We start from the raw sequence: 23659 nt of genomic DNA, 5'->3' as shown, positions 1-23659 counted from the left end.
TCCAGATAAAGTTGCATTCCTATAGGGTGAGGGTGTAGTGAGTTACAATCAAGAAAGGAATTTATTTAACCCAAGGTTAACAGGATTAATCTTAAAGGTTAATACTTATTTCTCCTATATGTTTAAAGGTTAATACTTATTTCTCCTATATGTTAGTTATATTCATTATACGGGCAGGGAATATGGAGATTTAGCAGCAAACATCAGCCCAACAAATGAAAATCCTTTCATCAATGCTCCCCTTAAGATCTATTTAGTCTTAAGATAGCGATAAAGTTACATTTTTACATAACAAAGACACAGTGATTTATAACAAAGCACAGTGATCTATTACAAAAGAGAAAATCCATTAACTCAAAAAGTCTAGTATTGCTAACATCAAAAACTACTATATTTCCTTTTCTATATTCCAAATACATTGATTAATATATTCCCAGGTGCCTAAGGATATGGAGGCCTGGCGGCAATCATTGACTCAATGATAAGAAAAGCCCTATGCTAATTAAGACTCTCAAAATACTCCAAAACTCTCTGTGCTGTTTATGGTTGCAGCAGAAAGGTTTGACCTGAGACATCCTTGTCCCACCCAAAGCAGGGAATTAGCAGCAATTATTGACACAACAAATGAAAAACCCTTCACCAATATAATTCTTAACCAACCCACTATACTAATAATTTCCAACTCCCCAAAAGAATTTGCCTTTAGTAAGTCTAAAACATCTCGTGCCTCTCAGATTGGGAGGTTGTAAACAATCACATGTGGCCAGACGAACCTATACAGGCGGGCTAGATAACCTTCAGAGGAGTTCGTAAGCTGAAACACGCTTGTCACGCCCAGGAATTTTTATTGCCTTGGAGCTGCACGTTTACTCCTTCTCCGAGAGAAACGGTTATGGGGGAGAGCCCCCCGTAAAGTCAGAGGCGTAGGTGAGAGCATAAAACAGACTCTGGTTTTGGGGTTAGATGCTCGGGAACGGGGTTTCCTGAGGCTTGATCACGCCTTTGCGTGTGCCAAGCCTCCTTCCTCATGACCTTTGCCATGGGCGGAGTTCCTTACGCTGGCCCCCAACCCTCCAGACCTGGGTCCCGGGCGGCATAGACCCTCTGGGCTGTTGCCGGAGCTGCTCATTTCACTGGAGGCTTGGGCTAACAACGCCTGAGGCGGAGTTATCCCATCCTTTAGGAGAGGAGTATAAGATGGTACATGGGTCCTTAGGAGGATCCAGACGGATAAAACTTACATGTTCTGTTTCAGGAGGGTATAAGGTGTAGGGAGGGTGACATCGTTAGGGTCATCTATGGGAGCGTCCCTGGAGAGCGTCACTTAGTCTGAGGACTGAAGGAGCCTTGTGATCTGTATTTCTTAAGTATTTACATCCACCTTGGCACAAGTCATGGAGCTTCCCAGCTGGCATGGTGGGAAAGAATATGCCTGCAGTGCAGGAGACGTGGGTTCAATCCCTGAGTGGGGAAGATCCCCTGGAGGCGGAAATGGAACCCACTCCAGTATTCTTTGCCTGGAAAATTGCAGGGACAGAGGAGCCGGGCGGGCTTACAGTCCATGGCGTGGCCAAGAGTCAGGCATGACTGGGCGTCCATACAGGCACAAATCATGTTTCCCTGAAAGAAGAAAGGAGGGTATTTTACGGATGAAAATACTGAAACCCTAAAAATACCAGTGGTTTTCCCCAAGTTCAGACACAACTATTTGAAGGAGCAAAAGGGAAAACTCAGGTTTTTCTGACACCCAGAAGAGGTCTCAGACCTTGGTGCCTTTTCCCACGTCTCTACTCCTTCCTACGAGGTGAGTTCCCTGCAGTGCCCCCAACGGCCCTCTGCTCCCTCTGACTTCTAGTTGATGGGGGTGCAGGCGAGTTCCATTCTTTAAGTGGGCATTGGCTGCAGCTGTTTCTCCCTCCGGCCTCACACAGGTCCATCTCCCAGAATTCTTCCGTGCTGCCCGAAGAGGACGATGAGCGTTCCTGCAGTGAATCTGAGACACAGCTGTCTCAGAGACCATCAGGCCAGCATCTCGGAGAGGTAATATATGCGCCATCCTTGTTGGGTTTTGGACTCTGGGTCCTTTCCTTCCAACCTGCTGGCCTCTTTCGGTCCATCTGCTCTCATTCACTCATCAAACACCTTCTGAACACTCTCTGAGACTCAGCAAAGGTGTCACTAGACTCATTCTTTCAACAAAGTATGGGGCCTGTGTATTTGACCAGGCGTGATCCTCTGTGCTAAGGATAGCAGCGATGGAGAGACACTGAAGTCCTGCCCTCATGGTGCTTATTACAGGCTTGGCAGTTGGGGTGGGGTGGACACGCAGGACAGTCAAAGACAGTCAAAGTGTGTGTGGCAGGTGGTACCACGGGTCGGTGTGTCAGGTAAGGGAGGGTCGAGGCTAGGAGCGGGGATGCTCACTTTAAAAAGTGGTCCATGGTGGGACCTCCCTGGCGGTCCAGTGGTTATGACTTCGCCTTCTAATGCAGGGGGTGCAGGTTCAATCCCTGTTCAGGGAGCTAAGATTCCACCTGCCTCGTGGCCCAAAACATAAAACAGAAACAATATCGTAACAAATTCAATAAAGACTTTTAAAATGGACCATACTCACAGGCAAAAATGGTCCATGAAGAATTCCCGGGCTGTCAAGTGGTTAGGACTCTGTGCCTCCACTGAAGGGGGCAGAATTTCTCAGACATTGAAAAGAAAGGCGAGAGAAACATTCCTGGTCGTAGGGACGGTACACGTGAAGCACGGAGCAGGAGTGGGGGCCCTGAGCAGGCCAGTGGCACAGCGGGAACTTGGCCCCACCAGGCCTCCCCTGGCAGAAGTGTGCAGACAGGCTCAGGCAGGAGACAGACAGAGCTAGGCAGTGGGGACGCCTGCACTACAGTTCAAGAGAAGAATGCCTGGAGGAGAGAGAACCAACAGACCTTTGCATCTGCCTGGGGTGGACTGAGGTTACGAGCCCAGGTGACGGATGGCGGGGTGGGCGTCGGGAGCCGGTGTGGGCTGGGGAGGGAGATGGTGTTTATGTTAGATCCATCGAGCTGGAACCAACCCCCCCACCCCAGAGGAGAAGCCCAGGAGGGCTCCAGGGCCTCGACCGGTTTTGTGTTCTTCCCCTTCAGAAGGAGAGCTGTTTGCAATCCTGGGGAAGCCTGGGTGCTCCCGTGTCACAGCTGACCTGGGTCATCTGAGCTGCCGTCTTTGTGTGACTCCAGCAGGTGCTGGGCCTCGGGCAGGAGGCGCTCGTACCTCCCCGGGGAGACAGCCAGCCAGCCCGGGTCAGGGCTGTAGAGGAGGGATGACAGGAGAAACCGGTCCTGCCTCGCACGTCACCCCCCGCCATCCCTCGCCCAGGCCCCCTGCCCTGACCCCTTCCCTCTGACTCTGCCTCTCCCCAGGAATGCGGTGTCACCCCAGAAAGTGAGAACCTGACCCTGTCATCGTCAGGAGCTATTGACCAGTCGTCCTGCACGGGAACGCCACTCTCCTCTACGATTTCCTCCCCAGAAGGTACCTGAGGAGGGCTGGAGTCCATGGCGCTTCTAGTATTTCCTCTGGGCTGGACTGGGCAAGCAGCCAAGTGATACCTCAGCGGCCACACCGAGCAGGGCCCAACTTGAGAGGGAAGCGGGACTTGGTGTCTCGCACTGAGAGGGTGGTCTTGCCCCCAGCTAGTGGGGAGGCAGGTAACTTGCTCCCAGTCCTGCTGTTGGAAGGTTTCTTTTAACATCGTGTCAGGGAAAAGCAAATTTCCTCACCCCTGAGGTTGAGTTCGGAGGTCTAAAATGTAAAGGATAAGGACTTCCCTGGGGTCCAGTGATTCAGACTCCGAGCTTCCAATGCCAGGGGCTCAGGTTTGATCCCTGGTCGGGGACCTAGGATCCTGCATGGCCCACAGCATGGCCAAAAAAGAAAAAATTTAAACTTAAATAAAGTGTAAAGGAGCCAAACCTTGGCAAACCTTAAATCTAAACACTGTTTGGTGAGGGCAAGTCCAGGCTGCCACGGTCCTCACAGCCCCCGGGTGCGGGGAGAGAACCCTGCTCCCAGTCGGCCCACGGCAGCTGTGTCTGACCTCCATCTCCTCCCCCGCCCAACTCCTGTCTCCAAAGACCCTGCCAGCAGCAGCCTGGCCCAGTCGGTCATGTCCATGGTGTCCTCCCAGAGCCAGCACTCCCAGATCAGCACCGACACCGTCTCCTCCATGTCCGGCTCCTACATCGCCCCTGGCACAGAAGAGGAGGGGGAGGCCCTCCCCTCCCCCCGGGCCGTCAGCAGGACCCCCTCAGATGAAGAAGAGGTAAGCGGGGGGCGCGGGATAGCCCTCGCCGCTCTGGTTCTGCAGGCTCATCCCAAGCAGCTCGACCCAGGGTCTGCCAGGGAGATCACAAAGTCCCCCCCCCCACTCCGGTGCTCAGGAAGGGAGCCCCAGAAAACGGTACCGCGTCCTTAAGTCAAAGACACCCTCGTATCTGCTCTTTGGTTTGGCACCACTTCTGTCCTGAGGACTTGGTTTGGGCTTGCTGCCAGGCGAGCTGGGGAGGTGAGCTGCTGGTGTCTGCACCTTGATTTTCACCGCTCTTCTGCAGGTGACGCCCGCGGCATCTCCAGACTGCAGCTTCATGGGCCTCGCTGCCGAGGAGCAGGACGCAGAGGTAACAGCCAGGCGGAGGACGGTGGTGCCCCCTCCCCAGTCTAGGTGCCTTCGGTGCTGGCAGAGGGTGCGAATGGGACGGGAGCTGTTCTGGAAGAAGCCTGTTAAGAGGCGGGTGCAGAGCCGAAGGACTGCCCGATTAGCGAGGGCACTGGTCTCAGTCTAACAGGCGTGCAGAGAGTTCTAGAGGGAAGTCTTCCAGGCCAGACCATCGAGAGGGTGTTTGTCCTCCGTTCGCTTAGTATTCACCCGGGACAGCCGGCTCACAGTGCTTCCACTGGGGGGACACCAACCGAGTGACGTGGCTTTTGCCCGCCTGTCACCCACTCCACCCATCCAGGAGCTCCATCCGGTAGAGGAGTCAGGATTGTAATTTAGCATAAGTGCTCAGACCCAGCGGTGGGGCCGTATAGGAGCATTCAGCTCACAGTGAGGACACCAGAACTTTTCTTTGAGCCATGAGTTCTCAAAGGCATACCTGGACAGGGTTTGGGATCCTAAGGAATTTCTGAAAGTGCTTTGCCCTCACAGTTTGCTTTTTCAATTCACAACTTTGACATCCACCTTAGAGAGACAGTGTGAGCTAAACTATTACCTAGGCTATTCTTGAGGGTCCTAGGATCCGTCTGTAATGTGCCTCAGACCTGGCCCCTACAGGCTGATCCTGTCTCACCAGGCAAAATCTGCTTCTGCTGGGCCTCCACGCTGTCTCACGTGGATGGGAAGCGCACAGAGACCAGGAGGCTGGTTAGCGCTGTTTTCAGCCAGTCGGTACACTCATGTCACTGCTTTCTGGACTCATAGCACCTTCCTTCCGTCCTAGGGGAATGATGTTCTAGAGGAAGAGGATGCGTCGCCCACACAGGAAGATGGTAAAAGACCTGGTCTTTGGCTCCCTGTTACCATGTTTCTTTCCTGGGTATTCACTAAACGGCACAGAAAGGGGCACTGGTGGGACTGGGTGGCACTGCTCAAGGGTGTGGCTTTGGAGAGATGTTGTCTTCTTGATGAAATAGCAAAAAGCCAGCAGGGTATCCGAGGACCTCAGTGGCCTTCCCGCTTTTTCCGGGCCCCCGAGCCAAGGCTGCAGAAGATATCATGCAGGTGGTTCTCCTAGATTCTGAAGCTTCTTGGGCAGCTGCCTTCACCTTCCTTCCTGCTTCAGCTTCTCAGCTGAGTCTCATGGAGCTGGTCGGGCAGCCCTGGAGCTGAGCTGCAGCAGGAGCAGAGGGCAGTTTCCATCACTTGGTGGGAAGGACTGCAGGCAGGAGGTCTGGTTTTCCTTTAGTGAAGAAAAGGGCTGTAGTTATAGTAGCAGAGGGGCCTTAGCAGCAGCGGGCACAGTGAAGGCTGGAGGAGAGACTTCGGCAGCTCAGGGCAGGCCAGTGTTCTGTAAGCTATTGGGCCGACTCTCTTTACTGTCATTTAGGCCTCAATTTGCAATGGCACCCCACTCCAGTACTCTTGCCTGGAAAATCCCATGGATGGAGGTGCCTAGTAGGCTGCAGTCCATGGGATCGCTAGGAGTCCGTCAAGACTGAGCAACTTCACTTTCACTGTTCACTTTCATGCATTGGAGAAGGAAATGGCAACCCACTCCAGTGTTCTTACCTGGAGAATCCCAGGGACGGAGGAGCCTGTTGGGCTGCCATCTATGGGGTCGCACAGAGTCGGACACTGAAGCTACTTAGCAGCAGCAGCAGCAGACTCAATTATATCTGTTTTTTTTTTTCTCAGTTGGAATAGTTTACAATGTTGTGTTAGTTTCTGCTATATGGCAAAATGAATCCATTATATATATATTATATATATATAATATTGTAAGTATTGTGTATAATATTTTATTATATACATACATACATATAGATACAACCACTCTTTTTTAGATTCTTTTTCCACATAGCTCATTACCCAGTATTGAGTAGAGTGTCCTCTCCTATACAGTAGGCCCTTATTAGTTAGCTGTTTTACATAAAGGCAATGGCACCCCACTCCAGTACTCTTGCCTGGAAAACCCCATGGATGGAGGAGGCTGTTGGGCTGCAGTCCATGGAGTCGCAAAGAATCAGACACGACTGAGCGACTTCACTTTCACTGTTCACTTTCATGCATTGGAGAAGGAAATGGCAACCCACTCCAGTGTTTTTGCCTGGAGAATCCCAGGGACGGGGGAGCCTGGTGGGCAGAGTTGGACACGATTGAAGCGACTTAGCAGCAGCAGCAGCAGCAGCAGCAGTGTGTATATGTCAATCCCAATCTCGTAGTTTAGCCCTCCTCCTCTTCCCCCTCCCAACCATAAGTTTGCTTTCTACATCTGCAACTCTATTTCTGTTTTGTAAATAAGGTCATTCATATCTTCAGGGGGAAGAATTTTGTTTCTAGTAAACCTAGAGCGGACCTACAGGCAGAGCAGGGAAGCAGGATCGGGCGGGGCTGGGATTCCCACCTGGGACGGGAGGACCCGGCTGCCCAGGAACCGGTGTCTCTTCCCTCCGCTGCTCTGAGGCGCCTCCACAGAAGGGTGACCTCCAAAGCAGACCCGGATCCCAGCCTGGACGCAGGTGTCACGCTAGTCGCTTCTGCTTTGGCGCTGGCCGTTGGGGGAGGGGCGGGGGGCGGGAGGGGGAGGCGCACGCACCCTGGACCCCTCCCACCTGGCCAGGGAGCCGGGGAGGAGGAGCGTGGCGAATAGACTGCGCCAAGCAGGGTTTGGGCGCTGCAGTTGATGTCTTGAGGGTTGAGTTCCCCATTGTGATTGTCGCCCTGGCAGTTAATACTAGCTTCTGGAAAGTGCAGGGCAGCAAGTTGTTTCTGCCTGACATTCCAGAGCCCAGCACGGTAGCTGTATTTTTCTTCCTCTCCCTTCCACCAAGAAAAAAAAGAGGGGAGAGTCTTGAAAAAAATAACATCTAAAACTGTCCCCATCTTACATGACTGTAGGTTTCTGGTCAGTCCCTTAGAACAGGGGTCCCCAACTTCCAGCATCTAATGCCTGATGATCTGAGGTGCAGCTGATGTAATAATAATAGAAATAAAGTGCACGATAAATGTAATGAGCTTGAATCATCCTGAAACCATCCCCCACCACCCTCTGGTATGTGAAAAAACTGTTTTCCAGAAAACCAGTCCCTGGTACTAAAAAGGTTGGGCACTGCTGCCTTAAAACATACTCAGAATAACAAATTAAGCCTCATCAGAAAATAAATCATAATTTTGCGAACTAAGCAATTCTTTGATTTATGGGCAAAATTATGGAACCAAAGAGCTTTAATTGATGTTCTGTGTATTAGTCATAAACACACCCCATACAAACCCACAGTCATGGGCCAGAGGCGGAGTTGGTTCCCCGGTGGCTCCCCCAGCTCTTCCCAGCCTGACTTAGTCCTGCTCTGGGCCTGGGCACACATCCTGCAGCCCTCCCCAAGGTCTGACTTCCCAGGAACAAAGGCTGGAAAGGAGCCTGTTAAAGAAACAGCAGGACAGGAGAACACAAACAATTTAATTCCTTTTTTGTCCACTCTTTACCCACTTAATTACTGTCTTTTTTTTTTTTAACATATATGATTTTTCTTTTTTTTTGTCTCCATCCTTAAGATTTTTATTTTAAGGACAGCAAAGCAGAGAAAAAACACAGCCAGCCCCTCTCTAACTGCCTTAACTCCGTTACAGGCCAGAGGACATGCGCATTTCTAGGTATGGAGTGTGACAATAACAATGACTTTGACATCGCCAGCGTGAAAGCACTGGACAATAAGCTGTGCTCTGAGGTCTGCTTACCCGGTGAGTGGCAGTCTGCTGAACATGAACTTGGTGGGAGACGCTCCCTCCCCTGCTCGCACCCCTGCTCTCACCCTGGGACACCCACCTCCTGCCCTGGAGTTCCTGCAAGAAGGCATGGGTTTTGCTAAGATGCTGGAAGCCAGTTGCTGAAAGGAGAGTCCTTGAGCAAAGAGAGATCCCTGCTCTGAGCAGGAAGAAAAGGGGCAAAAATCCCTCCCAGTTCTTCCGATTTGGCCTGACAGGGCGCATCCATCACAGTCTTACAGATCCCATGGCAGGGGGCCACGTCTTGCTTCTATCAGCAGCTTTGGAGGCAGACACCAACCACCTTTGTGAGAAAGTCTCAGAGAGCCCTGAGCCCTTGAAAAGGGAACTTGCAATTCCCCAGAGGAGCATGGATTGTTAGGATCAGAGAGGAATTTGAGAGTCAGCGTTTCATAGATGAGCGAGTGGCTCTGTGACCCAGGGAGGCCTGGGTGACCACCAGTTGCTTATGCTCACTGGATGTGGATCCCAGAGGAGAGATCAGGGGTGGAGGGTGCCTCCTCTCCCTGGAGCCTTAACTCAGTTGGCCCTCTCCCAGGGACATCAGGGTGCCCCTGATGTGTTCCCACAGTGCTAAACTGAATCTGGGATCCATTCTCACGGAGAAGCCCAGCTGTCGGTCACACTCCAGGCACTGAGGTCCCTCTACTCCTTGCTTGCAAGGGCTCCTCTAAAGCCACATCTTGCCCAGTGAACTAGGTAGAAATTGCCTCTCCTGGGTTCACGGCAGAGATTGCCTTCACGTTGCGTGGTTCTGTAATCTTTTAAAGTGCCCTGAAACGAAGACTTCCTTCGCTTCAGGACAGCCACGTCTTTGTCGTGGGTCCAGTGCTTTACTAGCTCGGCGACGTGGCTAGGGGCTGGAGGGACAGCCTTCTGTGGTTGCCACTCTCCATCAGCCTGTGGAAGACCTGGGTCCTCACCCCTCTGGCCCCGCGCAGGCTTGCGGCAGGGGAAGCTATAATTCCCAGAGATACCTCCCCACTTAGCGCTAACCCTGCCAAGTCTGTGCTGGGAGCAGCTGGGGCCCAGGGCCCACTTCATTCCTGCCTTCCCGCTCCTTACCTGGCTTCTGTCTGTCCATGTGTTTCTCATGTCTTTTTGCCAAATTTGTAAGTCTGTCTGTCCGGTTTGTTTATTTTGAAACTCATTTATGTTATCCAGACTCTGTGAAAGTTCATGTTCACTCGTGCCTGACCCTGAGCTTGCTGGGCGTGCACACACCCAAGGGGCTCTCGCTGGGCCTTCCGTTCTTAACTGGCAAAAGCTTGTATTCCACATGCTGGGATTTTTTTTCAAGAAAAAAAAAAATGTGAGAATAGATGAATCCCTGTTCCGCAAAAGTGTGGATGAGTCCGGGGCAAAGGTTACGGGAAGAATTTGTTTTGGTCAGTAGTTGGGGAAGATGACCAGGGGTTCCCTGGTGGCTCAGATGGTAAAGAATCTGCCCGCAATGCAGGAGACCCAGGTTTGATCCCTGGGTCGGGAAGATTCCCCCGGAGAAGGGCATGACTTACCCACTCCAGTATTGTAGCCTGGAGAATCCCATGGACAGAGGAGCCTGGTAAGTCCATGGGATCACAAACAGTCAACACGACTGAGTGATTTAACACTTTCACTTTGGGGAAGATGACATCTCTGCCCTCACTCTGCCCTGTGTCTGTAGCAGCTGTGCACACTGGGCTTTAAGAGAGAAATCTAGGTTCCTGCCTCCCCGCAGGGGCCCCCCCCTTCCCACCCTCATTTTTTGGCAGAGGGAGCTGCTGGGAATTGTTTCAGCCAAGCGTGCTGGTGGAAACTGATCCCATTCTCTCTGCTTCCTCCTCTCCCTCCCTCCCTCTGGCCAACCTGCCGGTAGATCTTTATTCCACTCTGGGCTTGCAGGAGGGGCGTGAGACCTGGGATTCCTTATGGTGATCTCGGGAGCCAGCCATTCTCAGATTAAACCGAGTTCACCGTTCGGGCCAGACGTGAAGGCACATGGCTGGGGCGGCTGCCCTGGGCCCCGGCATAAGGGGTCCCTACGTAGCCTCGCCCAGAGGTCTCAAAGGCTCTTACGGGAGAGGGCAAGTGCACTGCTCTCTCGGTAAATGTTTCTCCAGTTCCACTGTTAGCATCACACTGGTAGCAAAGTGCTGGGGAACTCTCGGGAAGGATCTGGCAGGTTAATGACAGAAGTACCCACTTTGGTAGGTCCCATGGAATAGACAGGCTTCATCACACTCAGCTGGAAGTTCGGAGTTCCATCCTATGACTGAGGGACTTCAGGCTGGCTTGGCCGCCAGGACAGCTTCTCAGGCACTGGGTCTCCCTCTCTACGAGGACGTCAGTCCCCTCACGGAGGGCCCACGAGCAGCAGAGCCTGGGGAATATCCCACGGTCCACCGCCCCCAGCCACACACGTGCTCTGCCAGGATTCCCAGCTGGCGGCGAGGACCGCTCACGTCCCCATCCTCCCCGCTCTCATCACCCATGTGGGAGTGATGCTGAGAGAGCACCTGTGTCAATCCAGCCCCTCTTTCTCTAAGAAGCTTCTGGATCTTCTTGGACCCTAAAACTAAGGGGAGGTGTGAGAATATGGTATATTCTGAGGTTGTTCTGAAAGATTCCCAAAGGGAGGAAATCTGAGTTGAGAGGGGTAGGTGGTGAGCAGATTAGAATGCGTGCTAGGTAGATGTGGTTGCAGGGAATATGATGGCCTATCACACAAGTGGCAGGATAGTAGTCAGGGGACTGGTGACAGTTCTGTGAAAAGGCTCTGGGGAGTGGTGGGGAAAAGCAAAGATAATTTGGTTTAGTGGAAATACAAATGTTTTTAAATTACTGCATTGTACAGGAGTGGGCATTGCCAAAGAAATGTAAAATACTTATGGAGGGAATTGCCCGGCAGTCCAGTAGTTAGGACTTGGCACTTTTACTGCTATGGCCCAGGTTCGATCCCTGGTTAGGGAACTAAGATCCCGCAAACCATGCAGCACGACCAGAAGAAAAAAAGAAAACAAAAAAGTACTTATGGAGACCTGAAATAACCCAAGACTAAGACACTACTAGGAAGGGTTACATTTCCCAGATACTAAGGAAAAATTGAAGTGAACATCCTCTTTTCCTGGAGAGACTCTACAGGATGGTCGGAGCTGAGCCCTTATATTTAATTAGTGGCTGGGCAGAGACGGGAATATGGTTCAGACAGTAAGGAATCTGCCTACAATGCAGGAGACTAGAGTTCGATCCCTGGGTTGGGAAGATCCCCTGGAGAAGGGAATGGCAACCCACTTCAGTATCCTTGCCTGGAGAATTCCACGGACAGAGGAGCCTGGTGGGCTACAGTCCAAGAGGTCGAAAAGAGTTGGACGTGACTGAGTGACTAACACTTTGAGAGACAGGAAGGGGTATGCAAAAGCACCCTGGATGTGCTTCTCAAATCTGCCTCTAGAGGTCTCTCCACTCTCCCATTTCTGAGTCCCCAGGATGGAATTGAGCAAGAAGCACCTTTCTCTGCCCCTGCTGAAAGATCCTGAATCTCCGGGCTCCCTTTTCTGGCTGAGGGCTGGACAGAATGGCTTACCTGCTGCACCTAGGCTCGCCCTCTGAACAGGAGGAGCCGAGCAGCAGCAGGGTTTGGCCATGGGTCCAGCAAGGGCCCTTTTTAGAAGAAAGGGTACTGTCACGAAGCCCAGGAGCACAGAGGCTTGAGGTGGTTTCAGAAGGAGCCATGTGTGTGCCCTGGCTCAGGAACTGGACCAGTGGCATTGGTAGCAAGGACTCAGGCATTCAGACCTGGCAGCTGGTGGTGGTAGCGGTGTAGTGGAGGCATTTGACCTTGTACATTGCGTGTGTGTCTGTGTGTCTTCTCTCTCGTTTACCATTTGCTTTTGGTCTTTCCTACCAAACAGCCGCCGTTCCGGAGTCCTGCCCCCTAAACATTGAGGAATAGGTATGAGTTCTACCAAATTATACACTTGAACAAACAACTCACTGTCTCTGGGGGTTCTTAACTTAGAAGGGCGATCTGGCCTACTCGTCATGCCGTCACACTTAGAGGGCCATCCTTAGAGGGGGCCAATCTGTGGTGCCTCCAGGGAATAGGGACCCCCACATTCTGTCTGGCTGCAAGAGATACCTAACGATTTTCTGTCCCACGGACTCCTCTGGCCCGGGGTCCACCTCTGCAGGGTAGTATCAGAGGTTTAGGATGGATGATCACACGAGGACATTTATGAGAAATACTCAGTTTCTACCCACTTAATCCTAGCGTTTCTGCCATTAAAGGGTTTCGTGTCTTAGGCTGGCCTAACTGAAGGCTGACCCCAGACCCTCATGAGTGGCCTCCATCATAGGAGAATATACTGAGCCTCAGGCCTCCAGTCCGGGGTCACAGGCTCTGTCCTCTGAATGAGCCCCCTGCTGGGCCAGATGTGGCTCTTGGCTCTGCCCAGGAGAAGGTCACAGTGCAGTGGAGGAATTCAAGGATTCAGCAGTTTTCACGGCATGAGGAGGGGGGCAAGTGGGGGAGGAAGTCGGCACACGCTGGACCCTCTTCGGCTGGGGGACCGTGTGGGACAAGCTGGGAGAGGCGGCTCAGAGGTTCTCAGGCCAGAGGTTGGATGGCTTTCCCCAACTCCAGGGGGTTAGGGCTTCCTCCTCTCCCCTGGAAGGAGTTTCTCGCTGCACTGGAGGGAATAATGAATGGATGGAGCCAGTCTGTGGGCTGGAGGCCCGCTGCGGGGAGATGAACCTGAACAAGGCTGGTGGGGGGGCCCAGCTGTCGAGCACATTCTAAGAGTCAGGCACCCTGCTCAGCACTCTGCCGTGTCACCTCGCTTATCTCTCCCAGCAACTCTGGGGGCTAAGTGCTCATTTCCATCTGATGGATGGGAAAACTGGAACTCCAAGTACAATGACCTGCCCAGGGTCACACAGTCAGTATGTTACAAGTTGGGGGTGTACCCAGTTTTCTGACTTACAGATTTAGACATGACCAGAGAGTGCACAGCACTTGCTTGGTGGCTCAGCAGTAAAGAATCCTTCCTGCCAAGGGGGAGACCTGGGTTCAATGATCCCTGGGTCGGAAAGATCCCCTGGAGAAGGAAATGGCAACCCGCCCCAATATTCTTGTCTGAAAATTCCATGGACAGAGGAGCCTGGTGGGCTACAGTGTGTGGGGTCGCAACAACTCGGACATGATTTAGGGACTAAACAGCAGCAGAGGGTGAACAAGCCAGAGGTCGTGACTGGATACACAGCACAAAGGAGAGAGAAGCCCCAACCCAGGGGTGTGGGCGTTTCCAGCGTGGGCAGCCGGTGCTTCTCATGCAGGAGCTGTGGACTGAGGACAGGATGATGAGTTTAGGAGATGGTGCTCATGGGACCCCACGGCTCTGGGGCTAATATCTCCTGAGGTGGATGGCACCAGCTGATAGCAAACCTCAGTGGACTGTTTGGGTGCAGAAAGAGAGCAATGGCTATTGCCCTGTCCTCCCCCATGCCATTCAGTCCCTGGCACCCTCTGGGCAGCCAAGCACTTCCTGCTCCACCCTGGCCCCTACAGCAAACATCAACTCTGGGCCCAAATTAACACATTCTTCTCCCTCCCATCCACTTCCTCCTGCCTCACTAAAATCTCAGCTAGACCCAGTTCCTTTTCCTTGTCTGCGGTAACACTGAAGCAAATTTTAAGACCAAATAAAGATACAAATGTCAGTCCTAGGGCAAGGTCCCACAAAACAGGGACCATCCCACGTGTCCCGCCATTGTGCGCCCCAGTGTCCGTGACTGTCCCTGGCCCAGTGGGCACCACTGCTCTTGATTCCTCACGTGCTGTGGTTGGCACACCGTGGGAGCTCCAAGTAATGGGCAGCCTGCCAGTTTTCGTGCCGAACTCCCAGGCTGCCCTGCTGGGGACACCATCTGGACCGATCTGGAGGTCCAGCTCGAGTAACCTTGCATTTCTCTTCTCAGGTGCCTGGCAGGCCGATGACAACGTGGTGAGTCGTCGGAACATGCAGCGCCGGCGCTTGTCCTCCGGAAGCCTGGAGGACCCCGAGGACAGGCCCTGCGTGTGGGGGCCTCTGGCCGTCTGAGAACCCTGGCCTGTGTGCCAGGGGCCCCCTCCTGTCCTCGCATCCCTTCCTGTCCTCACTGCACCGCTGACCTGCTGGGCATCCTCAGCAAGACACGTGGAGACGCTGTAGACCCACGTGGAAGCTGGATGCTTGAGGGCGCCTGCTCCTTCTCCCAGCCTTCCGCAGTCATGATCCTTCCCCTCAGAAGGGACCAGAAGCCTCCTTGCTCCTTGAGGGCTAAAGCCACGGGATGAACTGCAGCTCCTGAGACCCTCCGCAGAGACTTTTTGAAAACGTTTCCACCGAATCCTGACCTTCAGGTGGAGCTGAGGCCCGGGGACCAGTTGTTTCTTGTGCATCTTTTGTCTCCTTAGGCGGGTAGACCAAGAGGACTTGGAGTTTGCGTGACTTCGTTACAAACACCTGGCATTTTCTGGTCTCTGGGACATCATGACCAATCTGAAACCTCCAGTTCGGGGTGGGGGTTGGGGGATGACTCCTGCGAAAAGGGAAAGCCATATTGCACGAGAAGTGGAGTTCCCCCTCAAAAAAGCGTTAGGAGGTCCTTTCTCCAGGACAGTGAACAGTGGCAACCACTGGAAGGTTGGTTGGGAAAACAGTTCTTGCTTCTTTCTGGTGGCAGAGGCAGTGCCTCATGTGTCTGTCTGCTTAGGAAGGAGGCTAAATCGTGCTTGAATCTGAGGATCCCTTAGTTACATGGCTCCCTTCCGGAGGGTTATTTATGATCAGGTGCACTCAAGAAGGCCTGGGACTCCATCCTAAGGTGACACCACAAAAACAGTGTAACCCCTTCTATGTGCCAGGCACATGTTAGGAGCTGTCGTGTGGTATCACGTTTCATCACTACCGCCCTGTCAAGTGGCCTTCTTATCCCCACTGTAGCTATCTCCACCCCCTTTTCTTAAATAGTTGAAGAAACAGGTTGAGAGAGGGGGTGGACCGGTGATTCTCAATTGGTGCCCAGGAGCCCCAAAGGAAGTTGGGGAAAGGGCTGAGCTGGGGCCAGGGGTAACCCAGGGGGCTCCCCTCCCCACCCATTGTCCTCCTCTGCCTCCCCCCCAGGTCTGCTGAGCCTGATGGAGGAGGTATTACCTTCCATAGGCTCATTAGAGATTTAGAGGTTATTATTCAAACCATGTGTCCACCCCACCCCACCGCAGTCCGTGTAGGACATATAACTGACACCCTGAAACAGCAAGGCCAGACCGTAAGCTGTTGGCTGTTCCTGTCTCAACACTGGTGTTGTCAGTGGGTTCCTCCCGGCTCTCAGATAGATGTGCTATCTGCCGGCTTTTGGAAGAGGTCGTTGTTTAGTGGAGCCTGAGACTGGGAAACAAAGCTGGATCCAAAAGTTTGTGAGGCAGAGATGTGATTGACAGAGCCCTAGGATACGTCCACCACGATGACCTGAATTAATAGTTGGTATTGTGACCCTCGAAGAAATTTTCAGGTCCTTCCCAAGCCCAGGGGACCTTTTGCACCTTCTCTGTAGTTTCTTTGCGCTGCCAGGCGGGTGGTGACCCGCACACTGGTGGCTGTGGTTCATACCCTGCTCTGGGGGATGGGGAGGCCTGTAGTTCCAGCAGACACTACACAAGCCAAGCCTGAGTCTCTGCCTCTGTCTTGAGTTTCCACGTCCACCTTCTCTAAAATCATGCAGCGGACTCTGCTGTTTCAGGCCCCACTTCATGTCCTTTCTCTCCTCGAAACATTCGTATGGCCCCTATGTTATTTAAGACATAAGCAATAACCCCACTGACTGATTTCCCTGAAGTTTGAGCCCCAGAAACATTAGGGAATGGGACCTCCCTGAGCCTGGGGTGGTGGTATTCAGACCCACCTGCTCTCTCGGCAGGTAGTAGTCACAGTGTGCTGTTACTTGAGATGAAGGAGAGGCAGGTAAACAGTAGCCACAGTGGCCAGGAACCCTAAGAGGAAGCCATTGTCTTCACCCTTTCTGGAGGGTCTGCCTTCTCCCAGGAAGAAGCTCAGATTCCTCAAGGCCTTGGCTCCATAACCAAGACCGACCTGGGTGAAAAAATGGCTCTTCATGCCTGTTTCTCAGACAGTTCCGGCTCTCTCCCCAGGCCCCCCACCTCTGCTCTCATTTAGCTCTTTGGCAAGTTGAACTTTCCCTGGTGCTCCAGTGGTTAAGACTGCATTTCCACTGCAGGGGGTGCAGGTTCGATCCTTGGTCTGGGAACTAAGACCCTGCACGCCACATGGTCTGACCAAAGGGGGGAAAAAAGATTCCTAGAAGCCTTGGTCTGGGAACTAAGACCCTGCATGCCACATGGTCTGACCAAAGCCGGGGGCGGGGGGGAAGATTCCTAGAAATAGCCCATCCAGAGAGGCTGGTCTTCAGCCTGGTCAGGGAACAGGGCAGATGACCAGCCATCGTCTGGAGACCATCATGTAAGCAGGTGACCCAGAGAACCTGGCAGGGCCTGGCTTCTCCCATGAAGCCACAGATTCCCGTTTGCGGTTCCTTCCTGCCATGCTCGGGTCTGAACTCACCTGTGAGCTCACTTCTGAGTGGTGCCATGACCCTGGCCTCCTCACGGAGCCCTTTTTCCTTCCCCTCCCCAGTCCCATCCCCCCAGAGGTCATGCCCACGCTGGGGCATCGCCTGGGCACAGATCCACACGCTCTAAGCCATCTCACCTGGGAAGAGTTCATGTCCTGTCCACCTGATCTCGGCATGCTGGTTTCTCACTTTGCTTTAGGATCTGCACACCTAGTATGTGGGAGTCTGCGTGTCCTGTTGTGCCATCTGTGTACCCCTCACTCCCCGGAGTACACTTGTGGGCACACTACAGTGGGGACATCAAGGATGCAACATTTATGGATTGCTGCATGATTCTTAAAAATGAATAAAACTGTTGACAAGGAAAGAGCCGTTAACTGCACAGCTGGCTTATTTGTGAAAGTTTCTGTCTCACTTTCTCTAGCACTCATTATTTTTCAAGACAAGCTGGATATGAAGGAGTGAACTAGGACAAGGGATAGGGAAAGACATGTTTCTGGATGGGAGTTGACTGTCTGCTGGCCTGGTCACAGCTCCTGTGCAAAGGAGTGATAACGAGCCCTCCCCCTAACCCACCCCCCCACCCCCGCCCTTAAACCGGAGAACTTCCAACTGCAGCTGCTCAATAATTGAAGAGCAGGAAAGCTGGTGACTGGAGGGAGGCTGGGAGAAGGGAGGAGAACGGACTACAGTCCGCTGTTGGTCCTCATCACTTAAAGGGTGGTGAAATTAACGAAGCAAATGATCCGAGTAGGAGAATTTGGCAAAGGCATAGCTTTTCTGGGTACCACTCACTGGCTCAGCTTCCTCGGCTCTCTGGAAGGGAGAGGCACTTTCGAAGAGGCTCCTGGGATGTCCACTTCTGGGAACCTTGCTGAGGATGGGGCTGGGAGGGAGCGCTTCCCAGGAAGCATGATTACCCTATGCGCCATGGGGGTGGGTGTCTGCGGACCTAAGCGGCAGGTGGCTTCGAGAGTCAGACCTGACTGCGGGCACCACTCGACAATCAGGGTCGGGAGACCGGGATAGGCCGCAGAAACGTGCGGAAGTGCCACTCACAACCCAGAGAGGAAAGGAAAACCCCAAGCACGCGGTCCCCGAGTCTAAGCCGCTCCCAGCCTTGGCCTCCGCGCCCCAGGCTGCGTCCCAGGAGCCGTCTACACCTCGGAGCAGCCCAGACGGGAAGGTGGGAAGGGGGCGGGGTAGGGCAGGAGTGAGGTTCCCGCAGCGGACGGCCTACCCGGGGACCCCGGGGCCTCGGCTGGAGCGCCGAGGCGCGCGCTTCTCCGAACCCTGCGCGGGGCCCTTGCGCGGGAATGTTTGGAGCCGGGACCGGGTGGCGGGTAGGGGGCTGCGTGGCGCGGGAGAAGGCGGCAGGAGGAGGGAGTTCGAAGAGAGTTACCGCCAGAGAGAGTGTTAAGAACCCGCGGTCCCCTTGGAGACACACTGACCAATGGCAGAAGCGGAAGCTGTTTATAGGGGCGGAGCGTCGCCAAGGCAGCAGGAGAAGCCTTCGGAGCTGCTACTTAATGCCGGTCCCCCGGCCTCTGGCGTTCAGAGAGGCGCCGTCGGGCGTGGGGGCGACAAGGACTGCTGGCTGGGCCATCAAGCTGGGGGTGGGGTGTCAGAGAGCCGCAGGGGGTGGGAGGAACTTCTTCCAGAACATTCCTTTGGCCCGTGCTGCGCTCTGAGCCAGGTAAGGGATGGGGTGGTCTGCCGGCCGCGGAAAGGGAGGGCGTCGGTAGCAGCCCGCTCTCCCATCCTTCCCCGACGGAAGTGGCGGGCCCGAGGGACGACATCAGAGAAGTTTGGGGGACACTCACTTCCCGCGCCCCTATAACTCTCTATCCTGTTTCCTTCCTTCCTTCCCCTTGCTCCCTCATCCTAATAGCCCTTTTCAAAGATACTGTCCTCCTGGGCTCCCTCGCCCCATTTCCATTTGTTATGGAGGGAGGGGAGGGGGGTTGATTTCCCACTCTTGGGGAGAAAAGAATGGCCTCGGATGTCCCTTACACTCTTCCCTCGTTTGACTAATTAAGTCTCCTCTAAAACATCAAAGAGGAAGAGCCAGGCGGACCCTGCGGAGGTTGGACCACGGGGCACAGCTTCTGTTTCCCAGACCAAGGCAGTAAAAGATCCTCCCCAGCTGCGGGGACGATTTTAGAGGAGCCCCCCCGCCCCGTCCTTGCGCACACTCTCTAGTCGAGGGTGGGGTAAGAGGGCTCAGTTCCCGCTATGGTCCCTGCAGGCACCTCATTCAATTCGGAGGAAGCGACCCCCGGGTCGCGGGATGGAAGCGCTCTTCCGGGAGACTGTGTAACTCGAGCCGCGGGCGTCAGCGGGCCAGAGAGCTCGGCCGGCCACCCTCGGCTCGGCTCGTGGATGTTGACCGCCCCCTCGGAGAGTCCCCGCAGATATGGCGGAGAGCTGGCTACGCCTCTCGGGGGTAGGGGCGGCGGAGGAGCCCGGGCCGGAGGGCGGCCTGGAGGAGCCCGACGCTCTGGATGACAGCCTGACCAGCCTGCAGTGGCTGCAGGAATTCTCTATTCTCAACGCCAAGGCTCCTGCCCTGCCCTCAGGGGGGACCGACCCCCACGGCTACCACCAGGTGCCAGGCTCGGCCGCGCCGGGGTCTCCCCTGGCGGCCGACCCCGCCTGCCTGGGGCAGCCGCACACGCCCGGCAAGCCCACGTCGTCGTGCACGTCGCGGAGCGCGCCCCCGGGGCTGCAGGCCCCGCCTCCCGACGACGTGGACTACGCCACCAACCCGCACGTGAAGCCGCCCTACTCGTACGCCACGCTCATCTGCATGGCCATGCAGGCCAGCAAGGCCACCAAGATCACCCTGTCGGCCATCTACAAGTGGATCACGGACAACTTCTGCTACTTCCGCCACGCTGATCCCACTTGGCAGGTAGGGAGGCCCTCCAGCCCGGCCCATGCTCTCGCGGGCTGGACTCGCATCGCGGATCTAGATCCGCAGGCGCCGTCAAACCAGGGCCCGAGGGAGGAAGGCCGTCGAGGAAGGACCTCTAGGGAGCCCAGTGCTTGGAACTGCCCCCACTGTGACTTCAGAGAGGAAGGAGGGTGAATGTTCACAGGGCTTTAGGGGTGTTGAATTTGAGGTTCAAGTGGAAAGAACTTGTCACTCATCCAGCAGGCCCAGTCCAAAGACCAGGGCTAAACTATGTGTGGACGCTGGCCCCCTAGAGGGAGGTTGATGGACTGAGGGACACATTTTTGTCCCAAGTCCTAGAATTCCTAGACACGACCCTGCTCCAGGCCAGTTTGTCAGGACCGGACTGGAATGGGAAACAGGCTGTACATCCTGCCTGGTTTCAGTTGGCTGGAGGAGCACGGGGAGGCGAGAGGGGCTGTGCTCTGGGGTGTGAAGGCCAGCTGTGCCCCCGTGGAAGGGCTCTGGGGCCTTCCTAAAGCTGTTGTCCCAGCCCCCACCCCAAACCCTCCCCGGTTTCCTGCCACCACTCCCCTCCCCACCCTTCTCACCAACCTCCCTGGGGGGACAATTACCTGAGCCAGGTGCTTTCCACAGGGGCTGTGCCTCCCACACTGGCTTCATGTGCCAAGTCTCCAGAACCTGGCACAGAGCAGCCAAGGGGCCCAGGCTGCCGTGTAAACATCCCAGTCTTGCGAGGGGGCACTACCCACCTGCCGGCCCCACCGTCCAAGCCCCAGACCCCTGTTCCCCAACGTGGTTGGGACTGTGCACCCAGGCATGAACTAAGCAGGGCAGTGGTGGGAGGCTGGGCGCACCTTGCCCTGAGCATATTTGACCACCAGCATCTTCGATCGTCTGCTTCTTGGAGACAGAGACCCGGGATGCGCAGATCACTCTCTGTGTCCCAGGCCACAGGATCACAGGTCCAAGCTGTTCCACATTTGCCTGGGCTCTGACCCCGGGGGCAGTACCGTTTGTAACCTTCGTGAGGAAGCAGAGACCCCCCGCCACCCTACCCCAAGCCTGAGAGGCCCCAGGAATGAGTGCTATGCCCTTGGCCCTCTTGGCCGGGTAATAATCAACCGAGGCCTCAGAGCCTGGAATGGGGGGAGGTGTTGGGGGTGGCAGGGAAGTGAGGGCCCAGGCCAGCGGGCGGCTCTACAAACAAGGAAAATCATCAGATTCCACCCCCTACACACACACACATACACACACTCACACCCACTCACTCACTTCACAAATAGAGAAGGCCAGCCAGGCCCAGGCAGAGAGAGATGGCCGTCCAGGCCCTGGGGGAGCCGAGGCCTTTGGCCAGAGGCCGCAAGCAGCAGGGGGAGGGGAGGGAGGGCAGGACAGGGTGGCACTGAGAGCCATCCTGCGGCTCAGGGCTCGGATGACTGAGCAGGCAGATATCCTGGCAACAGGGAACAAAAGCCCCCGACAGCACTCCCTGCTCCTGGTGCCCCGTGGCTGGTGTCCCAAAGCCTCCCGGTCTGAGCAGTGCCTCTGCCGCCCTCCATCCCTCCCAGCGGCCCCCATTGGAGAGAAGCTGATGGGGGGGACTGGCACTGGGTGGCCCCCATCTTCAACCCTGCCCACTCACCCACCCTCCTCTTCTCTCTCCCTGTGTCCAGAATTCCATCCGCCACAACTTGTCCCTGAACAAGTGCTTCATCAAGGTGCCTCGGGAGAAGGACGAGCCTGGCAAGGGGGGCTTCTGGCGCATCGACCCCCAGTATGCAGAGCGGCTGCTGAGCGGGGCCTTCAAGAAGCGGCGGCTGCCCCCGGTCCACATCCACCCAGCCTTCGCCCGCCAGGCCGCGCAAGAGCCCAGTGCCGCCCCGTGGGCCGGGCCGCTGACCGTGAACACCGAGGCCCAACAGCTGCTGCGGGAGTTCGAGGAGGCCACTGGGGAGGCGGGCTGGGGCGCAGGCGAGGGCAGGCTCGGGCATAAGCGCAAACAGCCGCTGCCCAAGCGGGTGGCCAAGGTCCCTCGGCCCCCCAGCACCCTGCTGCTCACCCAGGAGGAGCAGGGCGAGCTGGAACCCCTCAAGGGCAACTTTGACTGGGAGGCCATCTTCGACACTGGCACTCTGGGCGGGGAGCTGGGCTCGCTGGAGACCCTGGAGCTGAGCCCGCCACTGAGCCCCGCCTCGCACGGGGATGTGGACCTCACCGTCCACGGCCGCCACATCGACTGCCCAGCCACCTGGGGGGCTTCAGTGGAGCAGGCTGCCGACAGCCTGGACTTCGACGAGACCTTCCTGGCCACGTCCTTCCTGCAGCACCCTTGGGACGAGAGCGGCAGTAGCTGCCTCCCCCCGGAGCCCCTCTTTGAGGCCGGAGATGCCACCCTGGCCACTGACCTGCACGACTGGGCCAGCGTGGGTGCCTTCTTGTAAGAAACCAGGCCCTGCCCCTCCCCCTCCGGACAGCGCCCACGTCTGGGCCCAGACTGCCCCCCAATGCAGGCCTATGGAAACCCTACTGCCCAGGCAGGGGCTGGGCCAGGCCTCCCAAGGCTGACCCCACAAGGACACAGGGCCCCCAGCCCAGGCCGTCCTCAGATTCCAGCCCAGGAGGCTGAGAACTGGGACCTAGGACCAGAGTTGCTGCCTGCCCTCCCCAGCCCCCCATACACACAGTGTTTCATTGATCCACTTCTTCCCGGCCCCAAGGACACACTCGGGCCCCTTCACTTTGAGAGCTGCAGCTTGGAGGGTCCCTGCCTAAGCTGGAAGCCACAGTACAGGGTCTGCCCCAGAGCGTCTTAGCCTCAAGACTTCTCCCTCTCCAGCTCTCCTCCCCAGGTCTCTATCCAGAGAAAGTTCCCAGGTACAACAAATGCTAATTAGGTGACTGCAAATTAACCCCCTAGAGGCCTCTCCCGGCCAAGCTTCCCTGGGGCCGGGGCCGGCAGTACGTGGGGCGGAGCTGGGGAAGGGGGGCAAAGAGAGGAGACTGAACCGAGATCCGGGTGCTGGGAGATTTTCTAAGGCCCCTGGGGTCTTCTGGCCCCATCTCTAGAGGTATAAATCCCTAATCTTTGAGCCCAACTTGAGGCTGAGAGCAGCGGGGAGTTGGGTTTCTGCGGGGTTGAGGACAGGAGAAGCCAAGCTGCAGAGGGAAGGGGGGACAGAAAGACTAATGTAGTGAGTGTAGCTATAGCTGAGGCTTAACCGGGAGGGATGCAGTGCTTGCTAGAACCACTGGGACCAGGAAACTGGGGATCGCCCCACGCCCCCTGCCTGTGCTTGTGCAGGGGAGTGCCTTGCTCCACCCTGAGCCCCTTAGGCTGTGTCCCACATCCACCCTCCTGCCCTGTGAGGCAACTTAACTTTTTCATGAAAAGTTATTTACAGTAAAACATTTTTAAAAATAAAGCTTTTAAAAAATTTTAAATGGACCTGCTTGCAAATTTGTTTGGGGGAAAGCGGGCGCCACTCTTTGGGGGGCCTCCCCTCCCAAGGGGGAATGGCTGGGAGGAAGATGGGGGGGGCACCAAAGGCCTGCAGAGTGCCAGTTGATGCCCTCCCCATGACCTCTGTGTCCCCAGAGACAAGGACTGAGAGGCAGCCCTGGGGGTGGCGGGGGGCGGG

The 23659-nt window shown here is 55.4% G+C and overlaps 2 protein-coding genes across 6 annotated transcripts in view; both read left to right on the top strand.

Moving 5' to 3' along the window:
* The window catches only part of RNF157 (ring finger protein 157), a 79301-nt gene extending 62817 nt beyond the window's left edge, over nucleotides 1-16484 (top strand). For 3 of the 4 annotated variants that reach the window (XM_040244564.1, XM_040244563.1, XM_040244562.1), the window contains 7 exons: nucleotides 1932-2040; nucleotides 3411-3522; nucleotides 4125-4312; nucleotides 4602-4667; nucleotides 5490-5538; nucleotides 8336-8446; nucleotides 14450-16484. In XM_040244564.1, coding sequence (XP_040100498.1) covers nucleotides 1932-2040; nucleotides 3411-3522; nucleotides 4125-4312; nucleotides 4602-4667; nucleotides 5490-5538; nucleotides 8336-8446; nucleotides 14450-14571 — 757 coding nt within the window. In that variant the 3' untranslated portion in view covers nucleotides 14572-16484. Of the gene's footprint in view, nucleotides 1-1931; nucleotides 2041-3410; nucleotides 3523-4124; nucleotides 4313-4601; nucleotides 4668-5489; nucleotides 5539-8335; nucleotides 8447-12384; nucleotides 12426-14449 lie in introns of all 4 variants that reach the window. The other variant, XM_040244565.1, reaches the window with a different exon arrangement.
* Nucleotides 16485-18652: 2168 nt separating this feature from the next.
* Nucleotides 18653-23456, top strand: FOXJ1 (forkhead box J1). Of its 2 annotated transcripts, XM_040244597.1 has the most exons (3): nucleotides 18653-18797; nucleotides 19350-20015; nucleotides 21695-23456. In XM_040244597.1, exons 2-3 carry the CDS (start codon nucleotides 19518-19520, stop codon nucleotides 22460-22462), a joined length of 1266 nt encoding a protein of 421 aa, XP_040100531.1. In that variant the 5' UTR covers nucleotides 18653-18797; nucleotides 19350-19517; the 3' UTR covers nucleotides 22463-23456. The 2 variants fall into 2 exon arrangements, with proteins under 2 accessions (XP_040100531.1, XP_040100533.1); XM_040244599.1 differs by having other exon boundaries at nucleotides 18653-20015.
* Nucleotides 23457-23659: the final 203 nt, after the last annotated feature.

Source organism: Oryx dammah, unplaced genomic scaffold, assembly GCF_014754425.2.
Source record: "Oryx dammah isolate SB20612 unplaced genomic scaffold, SCBI_Odam_1.1 HiC_scaffold_8, whole genome shotgun sequence".
NCBI lineage: Eukaryota > Metazoa > Chordata > Mammalia > Artiodactyla > Bovidae > Oryx > Oryx dammah.
The sequence above is the reverse complement of the archived record's forward strand: the minus strand, read 5'-3'. Positions and strand labels throughout refer to the sequence as shown.